At 41.0% G+C, this 18,390-nt stretch overlaps 1 protein-coding gene across 3 annotated transcripts in view; it reads right to left on the bottom strand.

The window, feature by feature from the left end:
- The window catches only part of CPQ (carboxypeptidase Q), a 3,127,273-nt gene that overhangs the window by 257,599 nt on the left and 2,851,284 nt on the right, over positions 1–18,390 (bottom strand). The window contains exon 9 of one of the 3 annotated variants that reach the window (XM_044065629.1): positions 11,272–11,356. The exons of the other annotated variants lie outside the window; for them this stretch is intronic. Coding sequence (XP_043921564.1) covers positions 11,272–11,356 — 85 coding nt within the window. The remainder of the gene's footprint in view (positions 1–11,271; positions 11,357–18,390) is intronic. 3 annotated transcript variants of the gene reach the window in all.

Raw genomic sequence — 18,390 nt, 5'->3', positions numbered from 1 at the left:
CCAGGCTATAATTCATACCACACCTTTCGGCCACCTAACCTGGACTGAAACACTAAAGGCGGAGGCATGTCCATATTCATTAAGGATATAAACACCTCCTGGCTAGTTGCTCAGCATAATGCATCTGAGATTATCCAAGTGCAACTAACTCTGGGCAAGACCGCAATCCAAACTGTAACTTGCTACAGATCCCCCACCATGCCCCAGGATTCCCACTCCTCATTTCTTGATACACTGGAAAATATTAGGGTACAACCCAACAGCCTAATAATGGGTGATTTCAACTACCCCACCATTAACTGGGAAAACTACTCATGTACCAACTCTTTTGCTCAATGTTTTCTGGAATTCATAAATTCCAACGCCTTGGATAAACCTATCCAAACCCCCACCAGGGGCAGCACTATCCTAGACCTGGTCATTACCAACATGGGCGACCAGTGTTCCACACCAGAGGTCAATTCCTCGTTGGTCAGATCCGACCACAAGCTAATCACCCTAGACATCCACATCTCGCCCCCACCACCCATTAGGGAAAACACTGTACAAAATTTCTCCAAAGCCAACTTCACGCTTCTTAAGACAGAAGTGGCAAACTTCAAGACACCCATGCAGACGGACAACTGAGGTACGACTGCTGAATCCTACACAAATGCACTTTATAAGCACTTACATGAGTGCATGGATCGTGCTATCCCTAACAGAAACAAGATGCTATCCTCCAAAAAAAAGGAAGCCAATCTGGTGGTCCCCTGCCATAAACAAACTCTACAACAGAAGAAAGAAACTGTTGCAAAAAAGAGTAAAATCCCATGATTGGAGGAACTTCTTGGTCAGCCTCAGTAATAATCTGAAAGCCCTCATAAAATCCTCCAAAGCTAGTTACGAAAACAAAATCGCCACTGATTCTAAAGACAACCACAAAGCATTCTATAGCTATGTCAAGAATCTCAATGGCAACACTCAGATCTGCTCTGAGTTACAGCACAATGACACTAAATATACAGAACCAACTGATAATGCCAACATCCTGGCAGATAGGTTCAGTGTAACTTTATCCCCTCTCACCCCCTAAAGGGCCCATCTCTATACCGGAAGAATGCTAAGTTCCTGTAATCACGGCTGCACAGGTAAAAACCACAGTCTCCAAAGTCAAGAACACAGCATCCATGGGACCTGACAACATCCCAGGCTACATTCTACATGAACTACAGAACAAACTGGCACCACACCTAAGCACCATGTTCAATCATAGCCTCACCTCAGGCTTTGTGCCCACTGAATGGCTCACAGTGATGGTTATCCCACTCCACAAAGGGGAGCCACCACAGACCCCGAGAACTACCACCCCATTAGCCTACCGAGCCTGGTCTGCAAGGCCATGGAATGTATCATCATGGAACTTATAAACAAAGACATTGGTAATCTCCAAACTCTGGACCCCACCCAGTTTGGGTTTGTAAAAGGCAGATCATGTCTCCTAAACCTGATAGACTTCTTTGAAGCAGTCACCAAAGCCGCAGACAAGGGTAAGGTGGTTCACACAGCCTATCTAGATCTCGCCAAGGCTTTTGACACCATCCCCCACTCTGGAATTATAGATAAACTCACTAAACTAGCTATAAATCCCTATGTCACAAGACTGGTTGCCAACTGGCTCACTGACAGAACCTACACTGTGAAAGTAGCAGACTCCAAATCCGACTTCAGACCAATGACAAGTGGAGTACCACAGAGTTCAGTTCTGGGTCCTCTCCTGTTTAGTATCTACTTTTCTGAAGTACAGGCTAACGCAGAAGGTCTTTGGCTAACAAAGTTTGCAGATGACTGCAAACTAGGAGCCATAACTGAAACTCCTAAAGATGTGGACATCCTACAAAAGGGCCTCACTGAGACAGATGTCTGGCGTCAAAGCCATGGCCTCAAGCTCAATGCCAAAAAGTGCATTGTCATCCCCTTTGGTAAAAACTCTGTACCCATGAGCTACCGCATAGGTGGTAGTCTACTTAACACCAAAAGTGTGATAAGAGACCTTGGGACACAGGTGGACAGTAGTCTCTCCTTTGATAATCACATCGCCACAGTAGTCAGGTAATCCTTCTATGTGGCACACCTCATCACAAAAGGTTTCTCATCCAGGAAAAAAGAGGTCATTGTTCCCCTCTACTTGTCATTCATTAGACCCATTATAGAGTACAATGCCCCTTTTGGTATGCACCTCACAAAACATCTACAACAACTGGAAAGGTCACAGAAATACCTCACAAAGAGGATTATCAGCCTCAAACAGATGCCCTACTCACACTGTCTCAAAAAACTCCAGCTTTACTCCATTGCATATCGCCTACTCAGAGGCGATCTCTGCCTAACATACAAAGCTATGTCAAACCTAGAGCTGTTGGACATGCTCCACTTAAAGAAATCCCAATCCCTCCGAGCTACATGTTCTAGGGACCTAAATCTTGTCACCACAATAAACAGAACATGCTGGAGGGATAGATTCCTTTCCCAGAGACTTCCCATACTCTGGAACAAACTCCCTATCTATATCAAGCAAAGCTCCTCATTAGCACTCGTCAAGAAAAATCTTGATGATTGGATGGGAAACAGTAAATTCGCCCTGGGGATCACCTCTGTTTCTCTGCTCGACAGGGGCACAGGAAAATAATTTTCTTGGGTGGCAAAAGCCAGGGTACCTTTTTGGCTAGGCTTGTATAGGCCCTAGGGCTGATAGCCTAGTACCTAACTATGAACCTATAGTGGGGGACCTATAGATAGCAATGATGTGGTAAGGTATTTTGCCTACAGTTAATTGGACATGGAGTAGTTTGAGACAGTCATATTGTTTTATCAGTCTTGAAGTGTACATCACTTTATTGAAGACAGATACACCTCTACCTTTGGTATTTTCACACTTATTTTGAGGTCTGAATGTGTGGAAGGCATTGTAGCCTTGCATGTCTGGGGTGCTCTCTGTGACCCTGTACCATGCCACAGTGACTAAGTAGACGTCAGCATCTTCCAAGGTGAGGCATGCTTCCAGGGAATGCAGTTCATGTTTAGAATCTTAGCATTAGGCAGCAGATCCTAGCGTTTGTCTCAAGTGGATTTTGTTAAGTCAGAATTGTTTGGACATTGCCTAAAAAGGGCACCATGAGGGAGGCAAGCACCTTTGCCAGTATCCAAAAGTCTAGAGGAGATGGGTGCAGACCATCTTTGGCAAAGCAGTGTGGCCTGTCAGTCATGTCTTCCCAGGCTGACAGATACTGGATCCCCCTGGAATGAGACCACAAGCTAAGCCAACTGCTGAAGTCAATCATTTTTTGTTTACATTGTAGCATAATCCTGGATGATGGTAGAATGCTGCTTATGGCTAGGGTCATACCTGCCTGTGACATATAATTTGAGAGTTCAGTCATGTCTCTCTTTATATAGTCCACAGAAGCACGTCTCAAGTCATTCACCCCAACATGGACAATGACAGAGTCATAACGGTAGTTGTTGAGTGACTTGAGTGCATGTGTGACTTGGATTCTGGCACCCGACTGGCAACTGACCGTGGCCTTCTCTTTGTCCAACCTGGTGATGGGGTCATCTGTGTGTCTCACTATGGAGTTGCCTATGGCCTTATGAGCTTATTTGCTGAGACACTGGTGTATGTGCTATTATGTGTAGTAGTTTCTATTTGAATAGCAATGTGTGCAGGTGGTTTACATTTGGGAGGGCTCTGATATTTTGGTAGGCTTCTAGTGAGTACCTCTGCATATGTGGGTTTATGTGTCATGATCTTATTTTGTGTGAGAGTTGAAGTGTGTGTGCTGACAACCAGTTTGATGTCCAGTTTGTTGTTACATGAGGGAACTGATTCCAATTCATAGTGTAATTACATCTCTCACATAGGCTATTTGTTTGTTTTCGGAGTAAGTGGTTGCCAATATACATGAGGCAATTACTACATTGCCTCAGGATGCCCATGTCAATCAGGCTGGCAGGTGAAATGATGGGAAACTGCCCATCCGTTATACCAGGTTTTTACTGTATGTACTATCAGGAAAGGGAGTGGGCTAGTTTGAAAAGTTTTTGCGCTGGGACTAACAAAGGTGTTTGTTCTATTGAAGGCTATGGATGATAAGTGTGACAACACTGCTCAGTGCGCAACTGAGTTGTCACTCGAGCAGTAGGGAAACTTGGGAGGGATCCACTGACAGATTTCTAGGGGATATTTGAGTTTCAAGGTATTTGCACATATACAGAGCACTGCTAATCCCTGTTACACTATGTACTGCAACACACAAATGCAAGGTTTAAATACATGCAAAATTAAAACACTTTTAAGCTGATCTACCAATAGGAAAGCAACAATGAGCCTTCCTCCAGCAATCTCCAGCAAATACAAGGCTGGATCCACACTCTTCTGCCACAAGGGTGCAAGGGATAGCTGGTTTAGTGCTCAAGTGTATCACTAACAGGCTAGATTCAGCAGGTCTGAAATCTAGTCTATGCTAGCTAGGTATCAGAACAGTGCAAATCAAGTGCAGAAAATTGCAAAAAAATACTTAGAGCCCTTTTGTGTATTTCCCAACTCAGATAGACCAGGTAAACACCAACTGCCACTAGATGAACAATCCCAGTCCTCCTAATCTAAAAACACAGTAAAAAAGTGTCTGGAGTGAAATGCTTCACCAAACAAACTTAAAATGTACGAAATGCTACCACAAACAAATAAAGATATGAATACAGCAGTGTACTTAAAACAGCTTATAAAAGTGCGATTATTCAATAAAAGTACTTTGCTTTGAAGAAATGAGCCAAGAGCCACTCAATTATACAGAATTTATAAAGGCACTAAAAACAAGATAAGCTGATTAAGAAGCCCTCCAGCCAGTAAGACTGCATTTAGAAATCTCAAGTGTTTCCCCAAACTAAACAGACCAGGCAACCTCTCAGTGCACTATATGGAAAAGCCACTGATATAAAAAAGGGATTGTTAGAATGCAAAAATATACTACTTTATCCAACAGATAGCTAGATAATAGGTTCATAGGTATGTACTAGGCCAGTGGCCCTGGGGCCTTTACAAGCCTAGCCATTGGATTACTGTTGAGTAAAGCCACTGGAGTTATCCTTAGGGTCAATTTTCTATTTCCCATCCACTCAAGTTTTCTCTTGAAAAGGGTCAGCAAGGTGCTCTGCTTGACATGTATGGGAAGTCTACTCCATAGCATGGGCAGTCTCTGGGTTATGAACCTGTCTTAATGAAGTCAGATCACGTACAACAGACAATGAGAGGCAAAATTCACTTTTTCAATATAAGCACAAGGAAAGGCAAATAAATAATTCAGGATATCAACAGCAGTGCAGAAAGGGAGGAGCGTATTAAGCTCAATTTACAGTAGGGATGAGCAGCTTAAAATCACCAGTTTAAAAAGCAGATCAACAAAGGGGAGGGTGAGTGGGAAAACCCATCAATGAATCACCAGCAGTGCTTTAGTTTATGTGGGTTTGAAAACTTTTCAGAAAAAGACAAAGGCCCAGAATTTCACTGAGTATTTAAATATCATTCGAGAGACAATTTAACTAATGAAAAAACATGTGAAATATGCAGCCTAGAAAATTTAAGTGTCTAACTCTGACATAGAATAAAAACACCAGGCCAAGTAGATTTCTTAAAACAGAAAACAAAATGGAGCAGGTAACGGAAAGTAGCTCTATCAGTCACAGACAGAAAAATATAGGTTTACTTTCCTCAGCTAGCAGGCAATCACCAGCAGTGTGTTAGTTTATGCAGGCTTGAAATCTTTTCACACAAAGACAAAGGACCAGGATTTCACTAAGTAATTTTAAGTATCACTCAAGAGACAATTTAACCAATGAAAAAACAAGTGAAATGTGCAGCCTAGATACTTTACTGTAAGTGTCAACCTCACACATAGAACAAAAACACAAGGGCAAGCAGATTTCTTAAAACAGAAAACAAAATGGAGCAGGTAACAGAAAGCAGCTCTATCAGTGACATAAATATAGGTTTGCTTTCCTCATCTAGCACAGAATCACTAACAGTGCTTTAGTTTATGCAGGCTTGAAATCTTTTCAGACAAAGATCTTGCACTGCACTGATGTATTGTTCAAGTTTGGGAACATAATTCCCATATAAATGTGCAGTACATCAGCAAACAGAAGACAACGTGGAAGATGAATGCTCCATTACACAAAGACATTATATTTGAAAGGTAAGCAGTTTTTTTTCTTTCTTAAATAATTTCATTGTATAATAGCAATAGACCATTCTTGGATGTGGGTATCACAGATTTACCCATGGTTGAGTTTATTTAACCACCTAGGCTTCATTCTTGTGATCAAACCACATCAGCCATGGGTAAATCCTGTCATACCCATACCCAGTCATGGGTTACTGCTAAAATATCACTTACATTGGTACCAATTGGCTCCTCTTGCTCATACCCTGGGAATCAGTGGCACTAAGGATTACAGTAGTGTGATAGCTGCTGTGACTCAACACAATATGCAGTGAAGACATTTTTCATGCGCTTTGCCCTTCTGGAGGCAGGTGCACAGAACTGCACAATTTATTCTACAGATAACTACGAATCATGACTATATTCACCTTACATACATTTTAACATCCCTTGTACATCATTCTACTATTCTGTTTCATTTGCATTTCACTATGCAGTCATTTGCATACATCTTCTGGTGTGGGCTTACGGTCCCTACTTTATAGACAATATGGGACTATGAATCACTATCAGTCTGCACATAGTTATTCATGGCTGATTCCTGATTAACTGTATAATGCATACTACACAGTTTGTTTATGAATCCTGGCAAGAGTGACATACATAGTACCTGTGGTTGGAAGTAACTGAGTGAAAGTGGGGGACTAGGGTTAGCAAGCGTTAAAGAGGCATGTTAAAAAGTAAAAGAAGTTTGGAAATAAAAATCTAGTGCAAAATAATACTTTCCAAAAGTTTATTTAATAGGAATTTATTAGAAGGTGTAGTGTTAACATTTAGCAAAGGGCAGCTCATGGCACTGGCTGCTGGGCTGCAGCCCTATAGTAAAAAAAAAGAAGAAACAAAGAAGTTATTTTTTTTATTAATTTTTATGTTAAATCTACTTTTACCATTACTGCAACTGCAATAGGAAGTTTGCACAAGCGCAAAGTTCAAAAGTGATCTGGGGAAAAAAACATTTTTCTCTGTTTGCTGTGCTGTTTTCAAAACAGCCTAGCACTACATCTACTCTATATTTATTTTATTTTACATTTGTTGACCTGGATAGTCCGACTGGATACACGGCCATTTTCAGCGGAGGCCTGGGGAGAAAAGCTCCAAACTTACAAACAGATAAAGACAAGCAAGTTACAGTATATGCACAAACATATTGTATTAACATACAAGTTACAGTCTCATATTTCAAGCCTATGAAGACTGCATACCATACTCCATATCAGGAATAAGACAATCACACCTTATTACAAGTCTTCCTGTTTTCTGTAGAAGGTAGAAAAATCAGGAAAAAGCAACTCATTGGGCTACTGTATGAAAACAGTCAGGAGTCCTTCCTATTAGCTCAGGCTGCTTCAGGTGACCTAGACAGCCTGGGACTGAAAGAAAGAAATTAAGTGGGTGCAAGTACAGAGGCAGAGCAAGAATAAGATTTTTTTAAGCATGTTTTTATGTTGTTTTTGTTACAAGCATGTTGTCTGCTACTATCAGCATTAAGAGTGGTAAGTACAAAACTGTGTGTGTGTGTGTGTGTGTGTGTGTGTGTGTGTGTGTGTGTGTGTGTGTGTGTGTGTGTGTGTGTGTGAGTATGCATATATGTGGGAGTGGGTATGTGTGAGCGTGTTGGGGGGGCATAGAAGCTCTAAACTGTTCCTGGTTTTGCCTTATATTGAGGTTTTTTTTTATAAAATGTGTTTTGTTCTGGCAAATTTGTGAATTTTGCAACAGACTTAGCCTTCAGATAATGCATACTTATGCAACGCCTGTTATGTTAGCAACATTCTAAGTATATAAAGGAGCTATCAGTCCTTGATTTTGGTCTTGTGTCCCCAGTTATTATTTATTTTTCTCCTTGATTCTTGATCTAAGCTGTTGAGATGTATTTGGGGAAAGCAGTGGCAGTATGTTGCATACTGTATTTTACAGCAGTCAGCTGAGAAAATAAATTCTTATGTCGGAGTTATGTATGAACTTACTGATCCATTTGATTGCAATAAATGATTTGAGGTGAAAAGTCACAATCATATAAGTGACTATAATTAATGGTCACATCTGAATGTGTGCGTGTTTGGGGGGCAAAGGTGCTCTCAGCTGACCCTGAGTTTGCTAAAGTGTCTCAGATTTTTTTCAGTATATTTTTGGTCTGTTCCTCATAAAGTTTGAATTTTTGCTGGGAAATTAATAAGGGCTGTAATCACTAAATAATGAGATTCAGACTTAATAATCTTCAAAAAGCAAGCTGATGTAAAGCCTGATATTCTAGTACATTTCTAACTATGTAAAGGCAATAGCTTTCACTAATTTTGGTCATTTGTCCACCATTACTTTTTAGCTTTACCCTTGATTCTTGAGATAACAGGTTGAGACATATGGGGGGGGGGGAGCAAAGAGTGTCACACACTTTACTCTGACAGCAGTGAAATGAGAAGATAAATTCCACAGGAGTTGTCTGTGTTTCATTGCCAGAAAACACATCAAAAAAGGTTATCAACAATTACTATCATCTAAACTAAAAGACATCTACACCAATTGATCACAAATGTAAACAAATGCGTTATATTTGCAGTAATCAAAAACTACTCAAAACTTTGCTTTTATATCCCCCACATCAACGGAAATTAAATGTACTAATTCCACAGATGCACAACTGTGGTGAAAGAGGAAAAATCCTGAATTATGGTACAGGCAAACTGCTGAAATTCAACTGTAATACAATTCAATCATTTTTACCACTGATGTAAATTACCAGAAATGTTAATACATGATTAATGCATGCAGTGATCAAATCAATGGCACCAATAGATTTATATACACAAACAAATGCACACATGTTCTTACAAGTGCTTGCATCCTGAACCTCTCTAAAACTAAGCTCTTACTATTCCTACGTAAAACTCTAGCCACCACAAATCTACCTTTCTCATATCCTCTCTAAATGGCGCCATCATAACACCAGACTTACACACTAAACTCCTAGGTGTCATCATAGATGACCAGCTCAAACTAGACCTCCACATACTTCATTCTATAAAGAAAACACACCAAAAACTGGGCATGCTATACAGAAACATTAAATTCCTGACCCCCCCAACTCAAAATTACTGCTAGCCCAATCCTATCTCCTACCCGCCCTCCTCTATGGCTCCCCTCTATTTTCCAATTTACAAAATAACCTGCTGGCAAAACTAGACCAAACATATAACAAAATTGCTAGATTTGTCACCAGCAGCCCCTATAAATCCCATCACTGCTCAGCTCTCATAAAACTACATTGGCTCAAATTCCCACTCCTTCTGACCAAATGTCAGCTGATCCAAGCTTTCAGAATTCTTAATTCAAACTCTGACTGTCCATCTCTGTCCAACTTGATCTCCTGGTACACCCCTCCCCAATCCCAGCGCAGCTCTGATAAACTCTTACTACAAGTCTATAAACCCAACAAGAACATAGGTAAAATACTCTATAAACACTCCATCTCCCTTACCTGGAACAATCTTCCACTCCATATTAGAAGTCATACCTCCCTTCCTAACTTCAAACATGATCTGATAGTGTACCTTCATAACAACCCTATATGTACCTGTTACCATCCTACTTAACCCCTCCCTCTCCACATACCCACTTCACCACTAAGTCTGATCTATAAGACCTTTTTCCTCTTTCTATAACTTACTTTATCCAACTGCTCTTCTTTCTGTACCCTCCCTCTAGATCACTACATCCCTCCTCTACTACTATCTTCTTTTGCACCATTCCATCTTCTGACCTACGGCCCCTTGTGCAGTCACCCCTCTCTACTTTTTACTCCCACTCTACTTTCCCTCAAATCTGAAGCCCCTCCACTTACAAAATTCTTCTTCTAGCCACTAATCTAATTATACCTTGTTTCTTTTCATTACATTCCTACAACCTTAACTTCCCCTCCTGCTCACCTGCTGGATTTATTATTGATGTTTTTCCTGTTACAACCTATTACTGCACTTGTTGTATATATAGCTATGTACCATTCCATTGAGTACATTATGTTTTTCTTATCTATTGTATTCATAAGATTGTTTTGCTCTGTAATATTGTTAATTTGTCTCTATTCGTATGTATTTGTATGTCTGTTTTCCCCTCAGGTCTCCACTGAAAAAGGGTAAATTCTTACCCAGCTGGACCAACCCGGTTAACAAATGCGAAATTAATAAATAAATAATAATAATAAAAAATATATATATATATATATATATATCTATAGATTGATACCCACACACGCGCATATACTGTATTCATAGGCTGTTACCAGGATATTGACCCAAGGGTCTTTATAAGCCTAGCCATTAATAATACTAGAGGAGAGATATTGTCTATGCTCAGGCCCAAAGATTTTTCCAGCAAGGACTACCCATGATAAGCAATCTAACAACCACTCTGGCATAGTTCATAGCTTTATACATAAGTACTACACTAGCTGCCATTTGAAGACTAGCCAATTTTCCTTCATAGGTGAGGATCAAGCCCTGTACCTTGTGTCTGTGAGGTTAACGCTTTAACCATTATACCAACTGCCTTATTGTTACTATCATTATCCACATTATTCAACTGCACTGAAGCCCATTTTCAGTAGATGCCGAGGAGCATTGTATAGTTAAGCACTATGCTTATAGCTCAAATTCACATAGGATAAGATTTTTTCTGCAGCTAATAGCTTTAATCCCCTTCACTAAACTGCCACATATATAAACACGTATACAAAATACAAAAACTGTATTAAGTTACTTGTGCCACACGCCATCTCTATGGCATAGAGGAATGAAGCCACCACTAACATCCACAGTACATAGGACTTATTAGTGATCTAGGCACTACGGGAGGCCAAGTACATAACAATACAGTACACTAACCAATATATGCTCCTCTCTGGTCTGTGAAGCACCATGCAACGTTCCAGCCATTTCACACATGCCTGGAAAAAAATACACACACACCATCTTGCCAAATTTGCATGCACTTTATCATGCAGAAACATCTTGATTCTCACTGTTCGATGAAGGCCATTATCTCTGAATCTTGTCTCGGGTTCCCAGTGTCCATGGATGCAAGACAGGAAGGGTAAACAAAGAGGCCTAGAAAGTATGAGAACTCAACAGTCACACAGATGGAATGCCAGAAAAGATATAGAAAACAACGTGGCATGTGCTACTTCTAAACATACCACATTTGCCAAAAATTTCTGATTTTATATAACATTTGATAAAATATATCTGAAACAAAGGACTTTACAGAAGATAGCTTATTTATGAATTAATCTGTCAAACACAACAGGGTAACTGTAACAACAAATAAATACTATGCAGGCCTTCTGAAGCAACAGGACCAGGCAGATTAGACATTATCACATTATCAAACTGGTAACATGCAGGGGTTATTGAATGTAAGCAGACTCTAAAGGATTGCCTTAAATGTTCTTCCCTGCCCCCCCCCCCCCCCCAAAAAAAAAAAAAAAAGTTATAGCTGAAGCAGACACAAAACCAGGTTTAGCAATGTAATGCAGGCAAATTTCCTAAAAATAATCACCAACAGAATAAACCAAAAATAAAAAGAAATAAAAAGAACAACTCAGCCACTGAAAAAAAACACACTTTTAATCCAAACTTAGCGCTTCAGCAAGAAGCATTACCAGACTAAAAGACTCATAACAAACATCCATTTAAATATACATTTACCTTAACTATCCAATTATCCAATTAAAATAATGAGTTGATAACATATTTCCAGCTACATTCTTTCTTAAGACCAAACAATTACAAAGTGTTAAATTTCAAAATGAACAAGGTCTCTTTTTGTAATAATTTTGTTTTAATATCAACATATTCACCCAAAAATAGATGAACCTGTTTCAACACACACCCTGTTAAACAGGCTGATTTAGCCTCAGGAAATTCTAAGAAATGTGCCCCAATGGGCTATCTAATTTTTTTTTATTTTTTTATGTCCCTAACATGTTCTTGGAAACATTTCTTGAAGGAAAGGCCTGTCTCCCCAATATAAAATAAACTGCAACAGTCTTTTAATACATAAACTACTCCTGCAGTATTACATGTATAATTCCCACTTAAATAAAACTTGGTACCATTAATTTTTGGAAAATATCCCACCACACGATCACAGATAGAGCAATATTTACAAGCTATTGTTCCTACATATGGGGAAACATTACCATTCAAAATATTCTCTGATGGTATAAAATTATTATTAACCACCATATCCACCAAGTTTCAACCGCTTTTATAGGAAATATTTACATGATCTTGGAAAATATTTACTAAGTTTTTATCCCTCAATAACATAGGCCAATATTGTTTCACCTTCTTCACTATTTTCTCAGTCAGGACATTATACGTTGTAACAAAATACACTTCTCTTCCAACCTTTCTAACCTTATTGTGTTGTTTCTTTACAATATTAATGTCAAAGCTTGAAAAACTTGTGTTGTTACTAGTAATAGGGGAACCAAAACGTTTTTCTATTACTTTTAACCTAGAATCCAAAACTATTTTCTTATTGTATCCCATATTGATAAACATATCCACTGTATTATGCATTTCCTTCTCAAAGACACTACACTACATAGATTATTAATTCCTAAAAATTCATTATAAGGTAGCATAGACATTAAATGTGTAGGGTAGCAACTTGTACCATACAAGAACAAATTACCATTATTTTGTTTCCTATGTATAGAGGTACAGAGAAAGTACAGTTGTGTACACTTACCATAAATGTAGATGTTCGAGTGTATTCACTGTTGTAGTCATTACATTTGGGTTATCTGCTTGCAGGTAGCCCTCAGTCAGCCTGATTAACAAAGTCTTGGGTCCTGCATCGGTTGCTCTCCCTTCTTCGATGACGTCAGGTCATCAGGGGTAAAAAACATGCAGCCGACGTCATTACATCAGTTTTTCTTGCCCCAGATGTCAGGTGCCCCCCTAATGGGAAGCAATTAAATATAAAAGCACAAACATATACCTCCAACAAAAAAGCAAATACACCAAAAAGGCTTTTAAGCATAGTAAAGGAAAGTAGAGGTATAACCAAAAGAAGATAGGGGGCTGGAGGGAGGGTAACCAGGACTGCAACAGTGAATACATTCGAACATCTACATTTATGGTAAGTGTACACAACTGTACTATGTTCTTCGTGTTTCACTGTTGCAGTCATTACATTTGGGTAGATTCCCAAAGCTATGGTTGGGAGGAGGAATTTAGATAGCATTAGGGCGAGCTTAAGGCCCTCCAAGACTGCAGTGGCAAAGCCAGCTCTGGATTTAGAGAAAATTGGCAAATGATAATGCTTGGTAAAAGTATGTGCAGAACTCCAGGTAGCACCTTCTAGGATGTCCCTGGTAGGGACGCCTCTGAGAAAGGCTGTAGAGATCGATGCAGCCCTTGTGGAGTGAGGTCTGATCCCCTGGGGGATAGGTTTTCCATGGTGCTTATAGCAGAACTGAATGCAATGGCTTATCCATTTAGAAATGGTTTGCTTTAAAATAGCCTTCCCCTCTGCCCCTGCAGCAAATGCCACCAGCAGTTGTTCAGATTTCCTTTGAGGTTTAGTCCTGCCCAAGTAGAATCTAAGTTGTCTGTGCATATTTAAGGAATGCAGCATCCATTCCCCTTTATTCTGCGGATTGGGAAAGAAGGTTGGCAAATGAATGGACTGATTAAGAGCCACACTAGATACCATCTTGGGCATGAAGGATGGATTGGTTCTGAGGGACACCCTGTCTGCATGAAAGATGATGAAAGGCTCCACTGCCATAAGGGTCTGTAATTCAGATACCCTTCTAGCTGAAGTGATTGCTAAAAGGACAGCTGTTTTCCAAGAAAGAAATTTTAAGCCTGCAGTAGCAGCTGGCTCGAAAGGAGGTTGAGTGAGTTTCTCCAAGACAAAGTTAAGGTCCCCAGGCTGGGGTTGGAGCTCTCCTGGGTGGTTTCAAATTGTTGGCCCCTCTGAGGAACTGCTTGAGCAGTGGATGAGAGAAGAGGGGCGGTTCTGTGTTATAGTGAGCTGAAATGGCTGAGCATGGATTTTAATGGAGAAAAAAGACAGGCCCTTGTGAAGCATCTCAGTTAAGTATTGTAAAATCTGAGGAGGTAAACTGGGTGCTGCTGTGCTCATCCCTTGAGACTGGTTCCAGGCACAGAATCTTTTCCATTTTTCAGTATAAGATTTTCTAGTACTAGGTATCCTTGCCTCTAAAATGATATCCATCACAGGTTTGCTGAGGGATGGTAAAGGAGAGATTAAGTAATTAGCCAGGCTGCAAGGTTCAGTGTTAAAAGCTGAGGGTGCAGAATCTGATTCTCCTGCTGAGACAGCAGGGAAGAAGTCTGAGGGAGCTGCCATGGAGATAACTGTGACACACTGCGCACCAGTGTTGGCGCGGCCAGTCTGGAGCAATCAAAATCATCCTTGGTTTGTCCTGTTTGATTTTTAGTAGTACTTTGGAGAGCAGAAGCAGGGGGGGGGATGGCATAGACTGATAGGTTTTTCCAGCTGAAGGACAGAGCATCCACTTTCCAGGCTTGTTTGTGGGGAGTCCTTGTGCTAAATTTGTCCAATTGGTAATTCTGGGGAGAGGCAAACAGGTCTATATCTGGGCTCCCCCATTTTCTTGTCAACATGCTGAAAATCCTTGGTTCCAGTTTCCACTCATGTGGGTCCATGAGGTTTCTGCTTAGACTGTCTGCCAGTGTATTTAACTTCCCTGGCAGGAATTGTGCTTGTAGGTACACTTGATAGCTCAAGGCTGTGTTCCACAATGCCATGGCTAGTCTGCAGAGGGGGTAAGAATGTGTACCCCCCTGCTTGTTTATGTACCATATAACAGTGGTGTTGTCCATCTTTATCATTCGTTGTCCTGGAAGAATGTGGTCCTTGAAGGCTGTCAGAGCATTCTGTACAGCTAACATTTCTTTTTGATTGATATGCAGGTGCATTTGACTTGAGTTTCATTTCCCCTGAATGCACTTCCCTGCCAGGTGAGGTCCCCATGCATAGTCTGATGCGTCTGTTGTCAGGGTTTGGATGGCAGAGGGTGGTGTGAAAGGTAATCCCTTGTTTTGGTGGCAGGCCTCTGCTCACCAAAGGAACTCTAGGCGTAGGCAAGGTATGATAGGAATCATTGCTTCCAGGTCTTGAGAATGTTGACACCAAAGGCTTTTTAGATACCACTATAGTTTCCTCATATGCAGTCTTGCATATGGAATTAGAAGAATGCAGAAGGCCATGAACCTCAAGGCTTGCAGTACTTGTTTTGCAGATAGCAGGGTTTTTGTGGCCACTTGTTAGGAGTAGTTTGTCAAATGAATTTGTTTCTCTGGCGTGAGGTAAGCCATCTGGGAAGTTGTATTCAAGCTTGCTCCCAGGAATATAATTTGTTGACAGGGTACCAGGTGTGATTTCTTTTTGTTTATGGTGTACCCCAGACAAGTTAGAACCCTTTGTACAAAGGGACAGATGATTCAAAAGTATGTCCTGGCTTTCTGCCTGAATTAGACAATCGTCCAGGTATGAGTATATTTGAATATGTCTTTGCCTGCAAAATGTAATAACTGGAGCTAGGCACTTTGTGAATACCCTGGGCGCAGTAGATAAGCCAAAGGGCAGTGCAGATAACTGATAGTGCGTGTAGCCTGCTTTGAAGTGTAGGTATCTTCTGCAAGATTCCCTGATTGGGATGTGCAGGTATGCTTCTTTTAAATCTAGTGTTGCCAACCAGGCATCTTTGCCTAGCACAGGAAGTAATTGGTGAAGAGTCAGCATCTTGAATTTTGGAATCTCCAAAAAGATGCTTAGAGTAGACAGGTCCAGAATAGGATGCCAGGAATTGTCTTTTCTGGGTACCAGGAAAAGTCTTGAGTAGAAACCTTGTCCCTTTTCCTCTTCTGGTACCAGTTGAATAGCCCCCATGCTTAAGAGAGAAAGTACTTGTTTTTGGGCCTCTGCCCACTGATTTGGGGGTAGGTCCGGCCACCCGCTTGGTGTTGGCAAAGTGCGGAAATGAAATCTGTATCCCTGGAACACTATATTTAAAACCCATTTGTCCTGGGTAATGAGTTCCCAATTCTTTGCCTGAAGAGCAATCTTTCCCCCCAAGAGGGCAGTCAGTTGATAAGTGCTTGGAAACTTTAAAAGGAAGTCATTGAGACCGTTTACCATAGGGGGGAGTCTTATTATTCCCAGATTTGGAAGTGGAGGCCCCCCACTGCTTAGTTCTGTGTGTCCCCTGGGACTGAAACCTGGGGTTTTTACTGTGTCTGGGTTTGGATTGAGAAGACCTGGAAGGGGCTGGAAAGGACCAATTCTTAGAGGGCCAGTGCCTACTAAATCTAGGAGGCTGAACTTGTAAAAATCTTTAACAGTTTGCATAGATTTAGCTTTATCTTCCATCTTTTTAAGAACTTCCTCAGCCTTGTTGCCAAACAGGCGGTCCTGATTTAAAGGAGCATCCAACAATTTAGCTTTAACATGATCAGGCAAAGATTGCTCCTTGAGCCAAGCATGCCTCCTGAGCACAGACCCAGCAACAGCAGCCCTGCAAGAGGCCTCTAATGAATCAAAACCGCACTGCAATGTATGTTTTCCAACTTGTTCAGCAGAATGCATTAAATCCTGTAATTCTTTATTTTCCACACAGTCAGGAATCAACATAATTTTCTGTTTAAGCAGTCCAATAACATGTTGCTGATACTTTAACATATGAAACTGGCAGTTTAAAGCCCTAATGGCCAAGGTTGCAGAAGTGTAAACCTTCTTACCCCATCTATCCAGCGCCCTGGAGTCTCTACCAGAAGGGGTAGGATTTTTAGCAGTAGAAGCCTTAATGCCCTTGGGCCCCTGTGAAATAGTCTCTGGATCTGCAATAGGATTTTTAAAAAGGAACTTGTGGGACTCAGAGACCCTGTAGTATCTGTCAGGTTTTCTGGGAGCAGGAGGCAGGGAATCAGGTGCCAAACTAGATTCTGAAAAAGCATCATCAATAATGTCTAGTACAGGAGGAATAGCTAAAGGCCTATGCTGAGGTAGGAGAAGGAAATCCCTAAGCCTCTTTTCTGAATCCGAAAAATCCTGGCTTTCCCAGCGGAAATGCTCCCTTAGAGTATGTAAGGTTTCCCCAAAAGAAAAATCCTCAGGAGGAGAGGCAGAGGGAATGGAGTCCTCTGCATCAGAATCTTCATAAGTAGATAAGGGCAAATCCAGATCATCAGAAGAATCAGAAAAAAACAGAATCCTAATCAGAAGATTCATAATCAACTTCAGTCCTAGGCCTCTTAGAAGGGGGGGGGTTGGCTACCCCTGATTAGAGTTATTAGATCTTCAGCCATTCTTATCATTTGTTTTTTAGGCACAGAGGCCTGAGCATGTGGCCTTGGCATCGGTTTTTTAGGCATGGATCGAGATTTAGGCCTAAGTAAAGAAGTCAGTTTAATATGCAAGTCCGTAGGCCTGAATACACCTTCAGAAGCCGGTGCCTGCACAGCAGCTCTGGACCCATCCAAGGTAGAGACATCTGCGGGTTCCATAGCTGAAGCATCTCGCGGCATACCAGACTCCGAATGGGTCTCAGTAGTGGCCTGTGAATCAGAAGTAGCGGGTATCAGGGGCTGCGAAAGTGCCTCAATGAGTACCGGCAAACTAGCGACTGGCTTAGGAGAAGAGTCGTTGACAGTTTTGGACCTCGGCGGCCTGTCTCTGTCTTTATCTTTGCGTTTTTTCAGAATCCTGGTAGTCGGATGGCTAACCAATGACATTTCTGGATAATTAAATCGAGAACCGAAATATTTACAGGCGAAAATATAGAGACGACGGATAGTGCGCTGATTAAATAAAGCACAAAACCGACAGCAAGGTACGTCGTGGTCAGGGCCTAGGCAAGGAATACAGTACGAATGAAAATCTTTATGAGGTATTTGCTTTCCACAAGTAATGCAATTACTAACTTTTACTGACATTGGTAAGGAGCAAGAAAAAGTTTCCCCAACGGGGTACTTAGCTTTAGTTGAAGACCTCGGTTCTGAAACTCGAAAAAGAAAATTTCAGGAGTCGGCCGACTGGCACTTGTGAACTGCTTCTGCTTCGGGCACCGCACAGCAAG

This window comes from Protopterus annectens, chromosome 3.part0, assembly GCF_019279795.1.
Source record: "Protopterus annectens isolate FY-2018-M chromosome 3.part0, PAN1.0, whole genome shotgun sequence".
NCBI classification, from domain to species: domain Eukaryota; kingdom Metazoa; phylum Chordata; order Ceratodontiformes; family Protopteridae; genus Protopterus; species Protopterus annectens.
Note: the sequence above shows the minus strand (reverse complement) of the source record. Positions and strands in the feature narration are given on the sequence as shown.